The following is a 15012-nucleotide window of genomic DNA, read 5'->3' as shown; positions in this document are numbered from 1 at the left end:
AATTTTTTATCCCTTCGAGGTTGCTTTATGTCAATAATGTGCCAACATGTATTTCTTGGATGTGACTTTCTCCCGTAAGAGCTGATGTATTTTAGAAGTCTGAATAGCATTTAGATTACGTATTTACCTCTATTAACGTTGTAGGGGATGGCCTTCTTCTCAGTGAAGGTAGGAAATGGGAGCGAAATCGACGCTTATTGACCCCAGCATTCCATTTCGATGTACTCAAACCCTATGTTGGAATCTACAACAACGTTTTCGACATATTCCTGGTAGGATAACGTCGATTCTATTCTGACTCGACACGAACGCCTGTTGTTTGGGCCTGTGTCCAACCTTGGAGCTTCCGAGGAATCGTGGTTTCCCCACTATTAAAGAAACCGATACTGCCAAACCGCAAACTAGAAGTACTACTAAGATTAAGGGTTAATATACCGTGGTAATGTAGACCTTAGTTACATATCAAAACACGAAATCTCCATTATAGATGGCAGGGGTTTTGACTTGACTTCCATGAATACTTCCTGAATGTTGGTTTTTGATGTTGTCCTTTTTTAGATTTAATCGCATAAGTAATATTGATATTTCCAAATTATGCATTAATGTATTTAAAGTTTAAATGATCATTTTTTTTCATTCAAAAGGAAAAGTTGGAGAGGGCAACATCTGGCGGAAAAAGATATATGACTTAGTTGGACTGGCCACAATGGATACAATGATGCGGTGTTCTGTTTCATACCAAGGGGAAATTCAGCATGAAGGGTAATTCATCATTTTCAATTTTATGTTTAATAAGAGTATTGGATAAGTAATCCGATATTTAACCATATGTTCTCGTTGTATTGCCATTATATAACCCACCAAGAATGTTAACTTATAAACCCCACCAGGTAATGTTTATTTATATAACCAACCAGGTAATGTTTACTATATAACCCATTAAGAATGTTAACTTATAAAACCCACCAGGTAATGTTTACTATATAATCCACCAGATAATGTTTATTTATGTAATCCACCAGATAGTGTTTACTTTATAGCCCACCAGGTAATGTTTACTATATAACACACCAGATAATGTTTATTTATATAATCCACCAGATAGTGTTTACTTTATAACCCACCAGGTAATGTTTACTATATAACATACCAGATAATGTTTATTTATATAATCCACCAGGTAATGTTCACTATATAACCCACCAGGTAATGTTTACTATATAACATACCAGGTAATGTTTACTATATAACCCACCAGGTAATGTTTACTATATAACACACCAGGTAATGTTTATTTATATAACACACTAGGGAATGTTTACTATATAACCCACCAGGTAATGTTTACTATATAACCCACCAGGTAATGTTCACTTTATAACCCACCAGGTAATGTTTACTTATATAACCCACCAGGTAATGTTTACTATATAACCCACCAGGTAATGTTTTCTTTATAGCCCACCAGGTAATGTTTACTTTATAGCCCATCAGGTAATGTTTACTATATAACCCACCAGGTAATGTTTACTTTATAACCCACCAGGTAATGTTTACTATATAACCCACCAGGTAATCTTTACTATATAACCCACCAGGTAATGTTTACTTTATAGCCCAACAGGTAATGTTAACTATATAGCCCACCAGGTAATGTTTACTTTATAACCCACCAGGTAATGTTTACTATATAACCCACCAGGTAATGTTTACTTTATAGCCCACAAGGTAATGTTACTTATAAGCCCATCAGGTAATGTTTACTATATAACCCATCAGGTAATGTTTACTTATAAGCCCACCAGGTAATGTTTACTATATAACCCACCAGGTAATGTTTATTATATAACACATCAGGTAATGTTTACTATATAACCCACCAGGTAATGTTTACTATATAACCCACCAGGTAATGTTTACTATATAGCCCACCAGGTAATGTTTACTATATAACCCACCAGGTAATGTTTACTATATAGCCCACCAGGTAATGTTTACTTTATAGCCCACCAGGTAATGTTTACTATATAACCCACCAGGTAATGTTTACTTATATAGCCCACCAGGTAATGTTTACTATATAACCCACCAGGTAATGTTTACTATATAACCCACCAGGTAATGTTTACTTTATAGCCCACCAGGTAATGTTTACTATATAGCCCACCAGGTAATATTTACTTTATAGCCCACCAGGTAATGTTTACTTTATAGCCCACCAGGTAATGTTTACTATATAACCCACCAGGTAATGTTTACTTTATAGCCCACCAGGTAATGTTTACTATATAGCCCACCAGGTAATGTTTACTTTATAGCCCACCAGGTAATGTTTACTTTATAACCCACCAGGTAATGTTTACTATATAACCCACCAGGTAATGTTTACTTTATAGCCCACCAGGTAATGTTTACTTTATAACCCACCAGGTAATGTTTACTATATAACCCACCAGGTAATGTTTACTATATAACCAACCTGGTAATGTTTACTATATAACCCACCAGGTAATGTTAATTTATATAACCCACCAGGTAATGTTTACTTATATAACCCACCAGGTAATGTTTAGTTATATAACCCACCAGGTAATGTTTACTATATAACCCACCTGGTAATGTTTACTATATAACCCACCAGGTAATGTTTACTTTATAGCCCAACAGGTAATGTTAACTATATAGCCCACCAGGTAATGTTTACTTTATAACCCACCAGGTAATGTTTACTTTATAACCCACCAGGTAATGTTTACTTTATAGCCCACAAGGTAATGTTTACTTTATAGCCCATCAGGTAATGTTTACTATATAACCCATCAGGTAATGTTTACTTTATAGCCCACCAGGTAATGTTTACTATATAACACACCAGGTAATGTTTATTTATATAACACATCAGGGAATGTTTACTATATAACCCACCAGGTAATGTTTACTATATAACCCACCAGGTAATGTTTACTATATAGCCCACCAGGTTATGTTTACTATATAACCCACCAGGTAATGTTTACTATATAGCCCACCAGGTAATGTTTACTTTATAGCCCACCAGGTAATGTTTACTATATAACCCACCAGGTAATGTTTACTTTATAGCCCACCAGGTAATGTTTACTATATAACCAACCAGGTAATGTTTACTATATAACCCACCATGTAATGTTTGCTTTATAGCCCACCAGGTAATGTTTACTATATAGCCCACCAGGTAATATTTACTTTATAGCCCACCAGGTAATGTTTACTTTATAGCCCACCAGGTAATGTTTACTATATAATCCACCAGGTAATGTTTACTTTATAGCCCACCAGGTAATGTTTACTATATAGCCCACCAGGTAATGTTTACTTTGTAGCCCACCAGGTAATGTTTACTTTATAACCCACCAGGTAATGTTTACTATATAACCCACCAGGTAATGTTTACTTGATAGCCCACCAGGTAATGTTTACTTTATAACCCACCAGGTAATGTTTACTATATAACCCACCAGGTAATGTTTACTATATAACCCACCTGGTAATGTTTACTATATAACCCACCAGGTAATGTTAATTTATATAACCCACCAGGTAATGTTTACTTATATAACCCACCAGGTAATGTTTACTTATATAACCCACCAGGTAATGTTTACTATATAACCCACCTGGTAATGTTTACTTATATAACCCACCAGGTAATGTTTACTTGATAGCCCACAAAGTAATGTTTACTTTATAACCCACCAGGTAGTGTTTACTATATAACCCACCAGGTAATGTTTACTATATAACCCACCAGGTAATGTTTACTATATAACCCACCAGGTAATGTTTACTTATATAACCCACCAGGTAATGTTTAGTTATATAACCCACCAGGTAATGTTTACTTATATAACCCACCAGGTAATGTTTACTTTATAGCCCACAAAGTAATGTTTACTATATAACCCACCAGGTAGTGTTTACTTTATAGCCCACCAGGTAATGTTTACTTTATAACCCACCAGATGATGTTTACTTCATAGCCCACCAGGTAATGTTTACTTTTATAACCCACCAGGTAATGTTTACTTTTATAACCCACCAGGTAATGTTTACTTATATAACCCACCAGGTAATGTTTACTTATATAGCCCACCAGGTAATGTTTACTAATATAACTCACTAAGTAATGTTTACTTATTTAACTCTATTATGCAGATCCAGCCATCCGTTTGTGGACGCAACAAGGCGACTTGGTTATATTTCTCAGGAAAGATTGCTGTAAGTTTGAGTAGAAATTAAAATGATTTTGGAGCCTGTAACAAGAACATGTACATACATTTTAACATTTCCCATTTCATCTTGTTTTGAATTGTCAATTTCATTGTGTGGTTATGTACAGCTGGTAAAATAAATAAACAAATAAATGCATGAATAGTAAAAAGAAAAGGTTCAACAAAATAAAAGTGCAAGTTGAATCGATGTGATGGCATCGCGTGCTATGTAGCAAATTTTATTTTTTTTTTTATCTTCGCAGTTGGTTCATTTCGTCCCACAAAACTCGGCCCAAATAGTTTGTTTTAACACCAATCGAATCAATATCTAGTTAAATCAAACGTAATTATACAGAAAAGCGTGATTTGAACGTAAGCTTTTATTTATCGACCCGCATCAATGCATGCAGTCATATGGTCAGTTATTTTGTTCAGAGATTAGAAACACGTGTTTTTTAAGAATAATTTAAACAATGTAGATATCAATTGGTATGTTTACATTTCTTTTGTATATCAATGGTTACAGGTCACCATGGCTGTGGCTTGATTTCGCGTTCTATCTATCTCCGACTGGTAGAGAATTTTCCAAGCATGCGAAATACATACATGACTTTGATGAAAAGGTCATCCGCGAAAGACGGAAGTTATTGGTGAGTTGACCAGTTCAGAATTCAATTGTGACAGAAATATACCAACCGTTATATCAATATACCAACCCTTTTATGGATATAACAACCCTTATATCAATATACCAACCCTTATATCAATACAACCGTTATGTCAATACAACCCTTACACATGTATTAATATACCAACCCTGATATCAAAACACCAACCCTTATAACAATATACCAACTCTGATATCAATATACCCGACCCTACATCAATATACCAACCCCATCTATCAATACATCCCCTATATTGATAGACCAACCATTATATCAATATACCAACCCTTTTATCAATATACCAATTCCTTAAATCAATATACCATCCCTTTTTTCATTTCAACAAATTTTATTTCTCAAAGAAGATATTTCTGAAAGAAAAAGGATTGAACAACAGGCATAGCCTATGTAAGTTCTCTCCATTTAGTAACAATGAGTATATACATGTTAACATCATTCATATAATATATAATATAGTGAGATATCAGTTATGTAGGGACAACTCTGAATCGAGTATAATTTGTCGATTTTATTTAATATATTTCATCCAGTTTATTTTTATAAAAAAATTTAAAATCCTGTAACCAAAACAGGATTCCCTCCGCCTGTGGGATACCGACCAGTAAAGTCCATAACAGCTAGGTAGTTGCTGGTCATCCACTCATAAGCTTTGGGGACCAGTCATGGATACAACATTCTGAGTTTTAATTTGATAATGACAGTTAAGAAAGGCAAAATTAGTTAGATAATATATTTAGTGGATTCCGTAAGGTTGCATAGTTGGAGAGTGATTACTTGAATTTGATAGAAGTACGATTGAGAAATGATTATAAGAAAAATAATTAATATAGGGCACGATTATGAGCAATAGAAATATATAAGCAGTAAATATGCAACCAATTTTAATCCACTAATTAATAAGGTTGTCCATACTATATTTCATCTAGTAAGTGTACTAATTCATAACATTCATACTATCATAATTATAATATAAAATAGAATAAATAATATACGTCCATCGGATGGGGGGGGGGGGGGGGGGGGGGGGGGGGGGGGGGGCATGTAGTAAATAACTATAACTATATACTTGCTTGCCGGATAAATGTATATATATGGATGAAAGACAAGTATTTTCAATTTTAGGGTTTAGAATCTATTAGTATCTCTGATATATTCAGTAGTAGCTTCAAAGATAGATAAATTAGTTTGATGATCACACTCACCACAGCCTGATAAGAGTGTGTCAAGGCTAAAGTGACTGTGATCTACATCAAACAATTTTTCTTTAAGGATATCTCGAGGTTCACTGTAGTTCCTACAACTTAGAAAAAAGTGAAAAACAGTTTCATATTCATTCCCACATGTACATGATGGTGAATCAATAAGATGATCTCTGTAAAGATCAGAGTTTATATTGCTAGACGAGTTTCGAAGCTGACAAAGTAAGATATTATATTTTCTATTACCTGCATTAATATAAGCAGGGTTTTGAGCAATGTCAAGTGGTATATCACTTACTGTGTTCGATAAAATTTGTTTAAATTGGTACAGCGATGTGATATTTGTCAAGTCAACCCTTGCTGCAAGTTTATTATAGTCATTAAGTGTTGCTGGAATAAAGCTTTTGGCATATATATTTGTTCTACTCATAGGAGTAGTGAAGACTCTTTGATTTCGTAACATGTACAAGTCATTCATATTGTTATAGTGTGGTTCTACTAATTCATTTAAATAATTTGGGGCAGTGCCTGTAAGAATTTTGTAAAGAAGAATAAGTCTATGTTTTTTCCTCCTTGCAGCAAGAGTGTCCCAACCAAGTTCATTATATAATTTATAATGTGAGGTTCCTCTACGCAGTCCGGTAATGGTTCGAGCCGCTTCTAATTGAATAGATTCAAGTAGAGTAGCCTCTTGCTGAGTACAATTATCAAAAATGATATCACCATATTCCAATATAGGCCGAATATAGGCTGTATATATAGTGTTAAGTGTTTTACGGCTCATTTTATATTTTACAGATTTCAATAAGTTTATACATTTATAAGCTTTTGTATAAATATAGTTAATATGGTGATGCCATTTACCATCTTGCGATAAGAATACTCCAAGATGCTTATGATTTGGCACATTTGATATTGTTTCATTTTGAAATATGATATCTGGACATACTATATCCCTTTTCCTGCTAAAGGTTACTGATTCTGTCTTAGAAGGATTGAATTTAATATCCCACTTTTTGGACCATATATTTATGTTTTCGAGATCACTAGCTAGACTATTAGCTGCATCAAGTGAATTGGTTTGTATTACCTTAGAAATTGAAGTATCATCAGCAAATAGCCGTTTCTCATTTGTTATACATTCAACAATATCATTTATATAAATTAGAAACAGAAAAGGACCGAGGACTGATCCCTGGGGGACACCGGCACTTACCTGTCTATACGTGGAGCTGTAACCTTCTGTCATCACTCTATGTTTACGATTACTTAGATAACTCTTGAACCAATTAAGTAACTTACCTTTAATGCCATACATTTCAAGTTTAAATAACAAACCAGGATGCCAGACACGATCAAACGCTTTGCTCACATCACAAAATATTGACCTAATTTCCATTCCTTTATCAAGTTTGTTTATAATTGTATCATACATGGATAATAACTGATAAACAGTTGAGTCACCTGGAATGAACCCAGACTGGTATTTTGTTAATAATTCAAACTCTAATAAATGATTATATAAATGTTTGAAAATTATTTTTTCTAATATTTTACTGAAACAGGAAGTGATAGAAATTGGGCGATAGTTTGAAACATCATTTTATCACCTTTGCCTTTATATATAGCATTAATATTAGCCAATTTCCAAGACAGAGGAACAGAACCAGTTGACATGGTTTTATTAAATAACATAGTGAGCGGAGTTACTATAGATGGTGTAAGGAGTTTTATAACTTTAGGTATCATTTCATCAGGCCCTGCAGGCTTCCTAGCATTAAGAACTGAAAGTTGATCTCTCACATCCTGTTCATGAAATAAAATATTGTTAAGTATATTTGGAGACTCAGGAACAGGCGGCAAAGGATCAATATTATCAGAAGATGTAGAAATAGATGTAAAATAGTCAACAAGGCATTCAGCTTTATCAAATGGGTGAAACAGAGATGTGTTATTGTAGTTTAATGGTGGAATGGTAATTGATTTGTTGTTGATTTTAAGAATAGATTTAGCAGTTTTCCACCATTTTGATGATGAGAGATTTGAGTCATTCAGAGAGTTTTCTAATTTTTCAATGTATAAGGATTTAGAATCACGTATCAATCTGATAGTTTCATTTCTTATATTTCTGAAGCTGGCCCAGTGATTTGGACTATTGGTATGAAGTGCTTTTTTATGGATTCTATTCATCTGTCTTAACTTTAGCCTTATCTCGTTCGACATCCATGGCTTATCATTAGGACGGATAATTATTTTTTTTCTTGGTATACAGTCATCTACAGCTTTGTTAATAGTATCAACAAGTATGGTGTTAAGATCATCAACATCCTGCTCATCACTTATACTTACCCAGTTCATATCATCAAGTATTTGGTTCATTTTAATGACATCAGCATTATTATATTCTAGAACATATTTACTGTATGCATGTTGTTTAAATATAGAGTAGGCAATGCTAAAATTGATCACAGAATGGTCACTACATATTGGAGGAGTAACACTTACATTTCTCACAATATTGTCATTGTTGGAGAAGATAACATCAATTGAGGTAGAAGAATCTGGAGTTATTCTAGTAGGATCTTTTACATAACTAGACATACCATATTTTACAAGAAGTCTACTTAAGCGAGAGTTTGGTTGGATATTGCTCATATTTACATTTATGTCACCTGTAATAATTATGTCTGCATTTGATTGTCTAGAATTGTCAGTTACATAATGTAGGGAGTTATCGAGTCTGTTCCAATAGTCAATGTTACTGTCAGGAGGTCTATATATGCAACCTAATAAGGTTTTATTATTACCATCCCTTATATCACTATTCCAACCCTTGTATCAATATACTAACCCTTATATCAATATACTAACCCCTATGTCAATATACCGACCCTTACATCAATATATCAACCCTTAAATCAATATACCATCCCTTATATCACTATTCCAACCCTTATATCAATATACTAGCCCTTATATCAAGAAACCAACCGTTATATCAATATACCAACCCTTATATAAAGAATACATCGTTAGTATCTTGCAATATTAGGTTTATTTTTGGCGAGGGTTAGGAAAGACGACATGGCGAACCATCACGTCTTTCCGTTCCGAACCAAAAAGTAACCTCGTATTGAAAGATACTAACGATATATTCTGTTTATCCTCAACAATTTTTCACAAGTTTACAACATCTAAAACAAACAAATTTTCGCTTTGTTAATCATTCTTTGGTACGAGTGACTCGTGTTTATTTACTGCCATGAAACTATTAATGCGTCATTGCAAAATAATTCCAGGCATTTTATGTAAATAAGAGTTCAATTTCACTTAAACATCCTTACATCAACATGCAGTGAATCGATCTTTTACTAGTTATGCAGTTTCTGATATCCACAATTAATCAAAAGGATCTATCACGGTACAGTATTGTTTCTATTTTGTTGATACTGTGATCTGCTTTAATATCATTGAATATTATCTTTTTATTTTTTTATCATCAATTTTAAACAAACTCGTTAAATCATCAAAAACACTCTAAAGTTAATAATCATATGTATACTTTTATTGAAATAATAACGATGTTCCTTGAAATATGAAAATTGTACGCGACTTGTTATTGATTAATCGTATCGTTGTGATAGGATTCAGATCCATCGGTTCTGAAAAAGCGCCATCTGGATTTCCTTGACATCCTATTGACAGCCCAAGACGACCAGGGTATTGGACTGACGGACCGTGAGATCAGGGACGAGGTCGACACCTTCCTCTTCGCGGGTAAGATCATAAGCAGTATAATGTACTATACAATCGGCGAGGACTTGTAGCGAATGCGAAGTAAATAATATTTCAATCAACATCAGCCACTGTCAGAAACCAGTTTAATGTCAATAGGTATTTTCATCTATTTTTTTTTTTTAATTTCCTTATCTATTACATACACTACGCGTATTGTGTCCCTGCAAAGGTTCGGGTTAAAAAAATGTTAAATGAACATGTCAAGCTTCTAAAATCAAAAGATTAAATACACAGACCTGTGTTAAAATCTTTTGAAACAATTGGTTTTCTTCTTACAAGTACATTGATCATTAATATATCATATAAATACTTAATAAATGTGATAATTAATGGCGACAAATGGTCGATACGGATACTGGATCTGAACCTATAATATATGATGTATACATTGTTTATCGTAACAACTCTAAGTACTAAGAAACAACCTGTAGCTATTTTACAGACTTAATTAGTTACTTTAGGAATTTTGAACTGACACGTTTCCAGAATAGCTCAATCGCAGCACACAGTCAAGTCTACAATATTGGACAGGGATTATAATTTTAATGATTTTGGGAGACTGTAACAGAGTTTTAAGCAAATGTTATACAAAATGACATACACATGAAATTACGTTTTAATTAGGAAAGAAACCAAATTAGCATGTTTAAACGAATTCGTATCTATCAGACTTACATCCCCTCGTTTCACTCTGTAAATGGTTTAGCGATAAGTATTAAACGTAAACTTGATAAACAAATTATTGGACATCATGTAATCTATTAAAAGCATTAGCTTTCATGCATGTTAATATATGAAATAATTAAAAGAAACACTATACATATTTCAAACAGGCCACGATACCATTGCCTCCGCTATTAGCTGGGAGATTTATTCGCTCGCACAAAATCCAGAAGAACAAGAGAAAGTGTACAAGGACGTGAAAAGAGTTTTAGGAGATAGACAGAACGTGGAATGGTATGGAGGAAATAGAATACTGCTTTATCATAATATTTATGTATGCATTGTTTATGGAAAAATATAAATGCAGTATTCATTTGACATCAATATTACCTTGCATATCTCAATGTTTAATATATATTTATATAAAATTAATGGTGTAAATTCGTATATAAAACGGATAAAGACATGTTGTATGGAATAGAATCATTATTACAAGTAACTAGACCATGTATTGTCGATGTATGGAGGGGTTCTAAAATTTGGTTTCATCTTTTGTAACCTATATATTGTGGTAAATATCTTTGTAAAAATTTTATAAAAAAAAAAAGTAAAGATGAAATAAATGACATTGTTTCACATCTAATCTTTGGTGTCTGTTACATTTTCACCTAATCTGATGCATACAGTAGCTAAATATATTTCGCAGGTCCGATATCCAGGAGTTCAGCAGACTTTCCCTGTTTATAAAAGAGGCAATGAGAATGTACTCGCCAGTTTCTGGCATTGGGAGAGTAACCACCCGTGACATGGAAATAGATGGCGTTAAACTTCCAGTCAATACGGAGATCAATATTTTGATTCACGTCCTCAATCACAACAAAGAAACATGGAACAAACCAGAGGTAAGCAGAATTGATTAGATTAGATAAAAACATTTGCCAAGTATTTATGTATTATCTGAATTGCTTTCTTACTCGAAATCGAATGACATGCAGTATTGATATTTATATTAAATCGTGTTCTAGAGTGTATTACTTTATTTTCAATTTGCAAATACAATTGATTATTTTACCTTAAATTCTGACAGGAGTATATAGACATTATATTATTTCTTTTTAAGAGTTGGAATGTGCTTGCTGTCTCCCTATCAATAACCATATTCTAAAAGTCGCTATATAACGAACTAAAACCTCCAACTCTAAAGAATTTCTCTGTCCGACGCTAAAACTATTCGTAATGTTCTTCTTAGGAGTTCCGTCCTGATCGCTTCGCCGAAAATAAGGAAAGGGATCCATATGAATATGTTCCATTTTCGGCAGGACCAAGGTAGAGTATATTGACGAGTAACCTTATAAAAGAGAATGTTTCGTTAGCTATAGAACTGTCAGACTGTTTTTATACTACGTGTTTTGCATGTAGCACTACTGGTCTAAAACGAATGCGCCGACAATGTAAAAATGCTTAACATAGAGGAAGTAATGGTGAAAAGACACTTTCAGGACAAAAACAAATTATCGACGGCATGGATAAAAATAAATTTTAAGTAAGACACATGATGGTATGGAACAATCAAAAAAGGAAAGGAAAACTACACGAGATAACAAATAAGTCATTCAACATACCCCACCGGACATTCGAATTCAGATTGCACCCTGCATTTTGTACTCTGGACATCTTCAGCTGCATTCATCATAATCTTTGTGTTTATCCCACAGAAATTGTATTGGTCAACATTTTGCATTGGACGAGCAAAAAGTGGCCCTTGCAAAGCTGGTTCAAAGGTGAGTACATGAAATTACAAATGTAGATTCCAATCGTAATCATTAGGATTTCATCATCCATTAACTCTTTTGTTTAATGCAATATTTAGTTGTGTAATTACATCATTTGGTTTTAAGGGGCCGCGATAACTTAGTCGGTTAGAACGCCGGCCACGTAGCCTCAGGTGAAGATCAGAGGTGTACGGTTCAACGCTCAAGGTCGGTTTGTGTTTCTCAGGAAGCTGAGAACCGATCCGGTCTGTGCTGTCGTGGTTGTGTCAAAAACTTTATCCTGATTGCTCTTGATGGTACGCGTCGGGCCTCTCGTATGTTGGTCATGGAGTTAGAGATTACAAGTATACCTCGCTAAACACACAATCTAAGCACTTGAAAAAAAACTGTGTCAAAGTACGCGTAGAGGGCACTCTACAATCTCGGGAATACGAACACAAACAACACATAGATTTAGATGTTAGCCTATACTGACGGACAGACTATGTTACATCTAGCTGAATAGGAAGGTCATTTTATTCCTTTTCTCTATGGCAATGCAAGCCTCACTGTAGTTTAGTGCATTGTAGCGTTAAAGAATAACCTAAGATACATTTGAATATGTAAGTATAATCATATTATCTTATTCGATTGTCCGACAGGTAGGAAGATAAAATCAATCAGATTGCTTATTCACGCCATTGATTTCAAAGTTATGTTTTTTATGTTTCAGATTCCGGATACTACCCGATCCTAACAACGTGGCTGTCCCTAAAAAGAACATTGTCACCCGGTCTGAAAGCGGAATCTATATCAAACTTGAAAAGCGATGATTCTTTAGTTGTAAATGACTATAGTGGATTCATTTATATCGGAATAACATATAACCATGTTACTAATATATAGTGGATCTCCAGCAAGTGACGGTTGTTTATCAAGTTTATATAACTCGACTGTCTTTTTGAAATTTAAAAATTAACTAATTCGAGTTAGATAAACATGATACACATCCGTCACTCGTTTGAGAACAGCACTACGTTTAAATTAAATTATGTGAGCCGAATCACCACGCGATAAAATATGTAATTTCACAATGTGATATAACATTATGACATCTTAGTGTTTTTATTAATAGAACACTTGTTAGTGTCGCCGATCAAATATCCAACGATGACATCGCGGAGTAACGTCACAGCTGAATATTAAACTAATCAATATCAGCTTCAATTATCAGTACTTACCTGGATTTGGAAGGTATACTATCATGGTTTATAGTGTTAATAACCTTTCCTCTTAAGATTGCGCATTTCAACAAATATTTCGGAAACCGAGCTAGAGTGCTGGGCAATGTGTGTATTTCATATGTGACAGTGTGTTTACATGATTTTTTTTATCCGTTAATTGACAAGTGTTAAAAATGGAATTACATATTTTGTGTTTGTCATACATATCCGCAATAAAGGTACGAGCTAACATAAAGAAAGTGTTTTGTTTCTGTTGGTGACAATATTCGTACCGCGTGACAACGACCTACCGCTGTATCAGGGAAAGGGAAAATCAATGCTTACTCATACATAAAGAAGATGCCGTGACCGTTTTATTCAAATTATTACGAATAACGACAGCGATAAAAACATTTCGTATTTGGTCGTACATTTGTTATGTTTCGTTTTGGTGATACACTCATGGATATCGATGTCAATTGGGGGTGGGAAAGTGGTGGTGGTAGCGGTAGTTGTGGTGGTAGCGGTAATTGTGGTGGTAGCGGTAGTTGTGGTGGTAGCGGTAGTTGTGGTGGTAGCGGTAGTTGTGGTGGTAGCGGTAATTGTGGTGGTAGCGGTAGTTGTGGTGGTAGCGGTAGTTGTGGTGGTAGCGTGGGGGGGGGGGGGGGGGGGGGGGGGGGCAGTTTTGTTCGCCATTACCAGTACCGTATACGATATCTCACTTTGTGTGGAAACTTCTTCTTTAAATATACCTGTCCTTTAAATATACCTATCCTATAAAGAAACTTTTCCTATCATTATACCTGTCCTATAAATATACCTATCCTATAAAGTTACATGTCCTATAAATTTCCTATCATATAAATATACCTACAATGTATCCTATAAATATACCTATCCTATTAATATGCCTACCCTATAAATATACCTTTCCTATAAAGAAACATGTCCTATAAATATAACTGTCCTATAAATATAACTGTCCTATAAAGATACCTGTCCTATAAAGATACCTGTCCTATAAATATACTTATCCTATAAATATAACTGTCCTATAAATATACCTGTCCTATAAATATACCTGTCCTATAAATATATCTGTCCTATAAATATACTTGTCCTATAAATATATCTGTCCTATAAAGAAACCTATTCTATAAATATACCTGTCCTATAAAGATACCTATCCTATAAAGGTGTTTATCCTATAAAGACGTCAATCATGTCAAGATACCTATTCTATAGAGATGCATGTCCGGCAGAAACATTAATACAGTGTAGCAGCAAGAGTAGGGATGGGATGAGAGAGTAATATTTTAGTTGAAGGTCACAACTAATCGTTTGCTTTTGCAATGATTTTAGCCGTATTTCCATTTTCAAGGGGCACCTTCCTGTGTTTATTTGAACTGCCAAAGACATTGAGGGTATCATAAAACTGG

General features: G+C 34.1%; 1 protein-coding gene across 1 annotated transcript in view; it reads left to right on the top strand.

Annotated features, from left to right (window-relative positions):
- The window catches only part of LOC117332332 (taurochenodeoxycholic 6 alpha-hydroxylase-like), a 64562-nt gene extending 50603 nt beyond the window's left edge, over window positions 1-13959 (top strand). Inside the window, exons 6-11 of the mRNA XM_033891217.1 lie at window positions 9783-9915; window positions 10770-10893; window positions 11306-11501; window positions 11849-11925; window positions 12315-12380; window positions 13084-13959. Coding sequence (XP_033747108.1) covers window positions 9783-9915; window positions 10770-10893; window positions 11306-11501; window positions 11849-11925; window positions 12315-12380; window positions 13084-13183 — 696 coding nt within the window. The 3' untranslated portion in view covers window positions 13184-13959. The remainder of the gene's footprint in view (window positions 1-9782; window positions 9916-10769; window positions 10894-11305; window positions 11502-11848; window positions 11926-12314; window positions 12381-13083) is intronic.
- The last annotated feature ends 1053 nt before the right edge of the window (window positions 13960-15012 follow it).

Source organism: Pecten maximus, chromosome 8 (assembly GCF_902652985.1).
Source record: "Pecten maximus chromosome 8, xPecMax1.1, whole genome shotgun sequence".
NCBI classification, from domain to species: Eukaryota; Metazoa; Mollusca; class Bivalvia; order Pectinida; family Pectinidae; genus Pecten; species Pecten maximus.
This window is presented reverse-complemented; position numbering and strand designations above follow the sequence as displayed.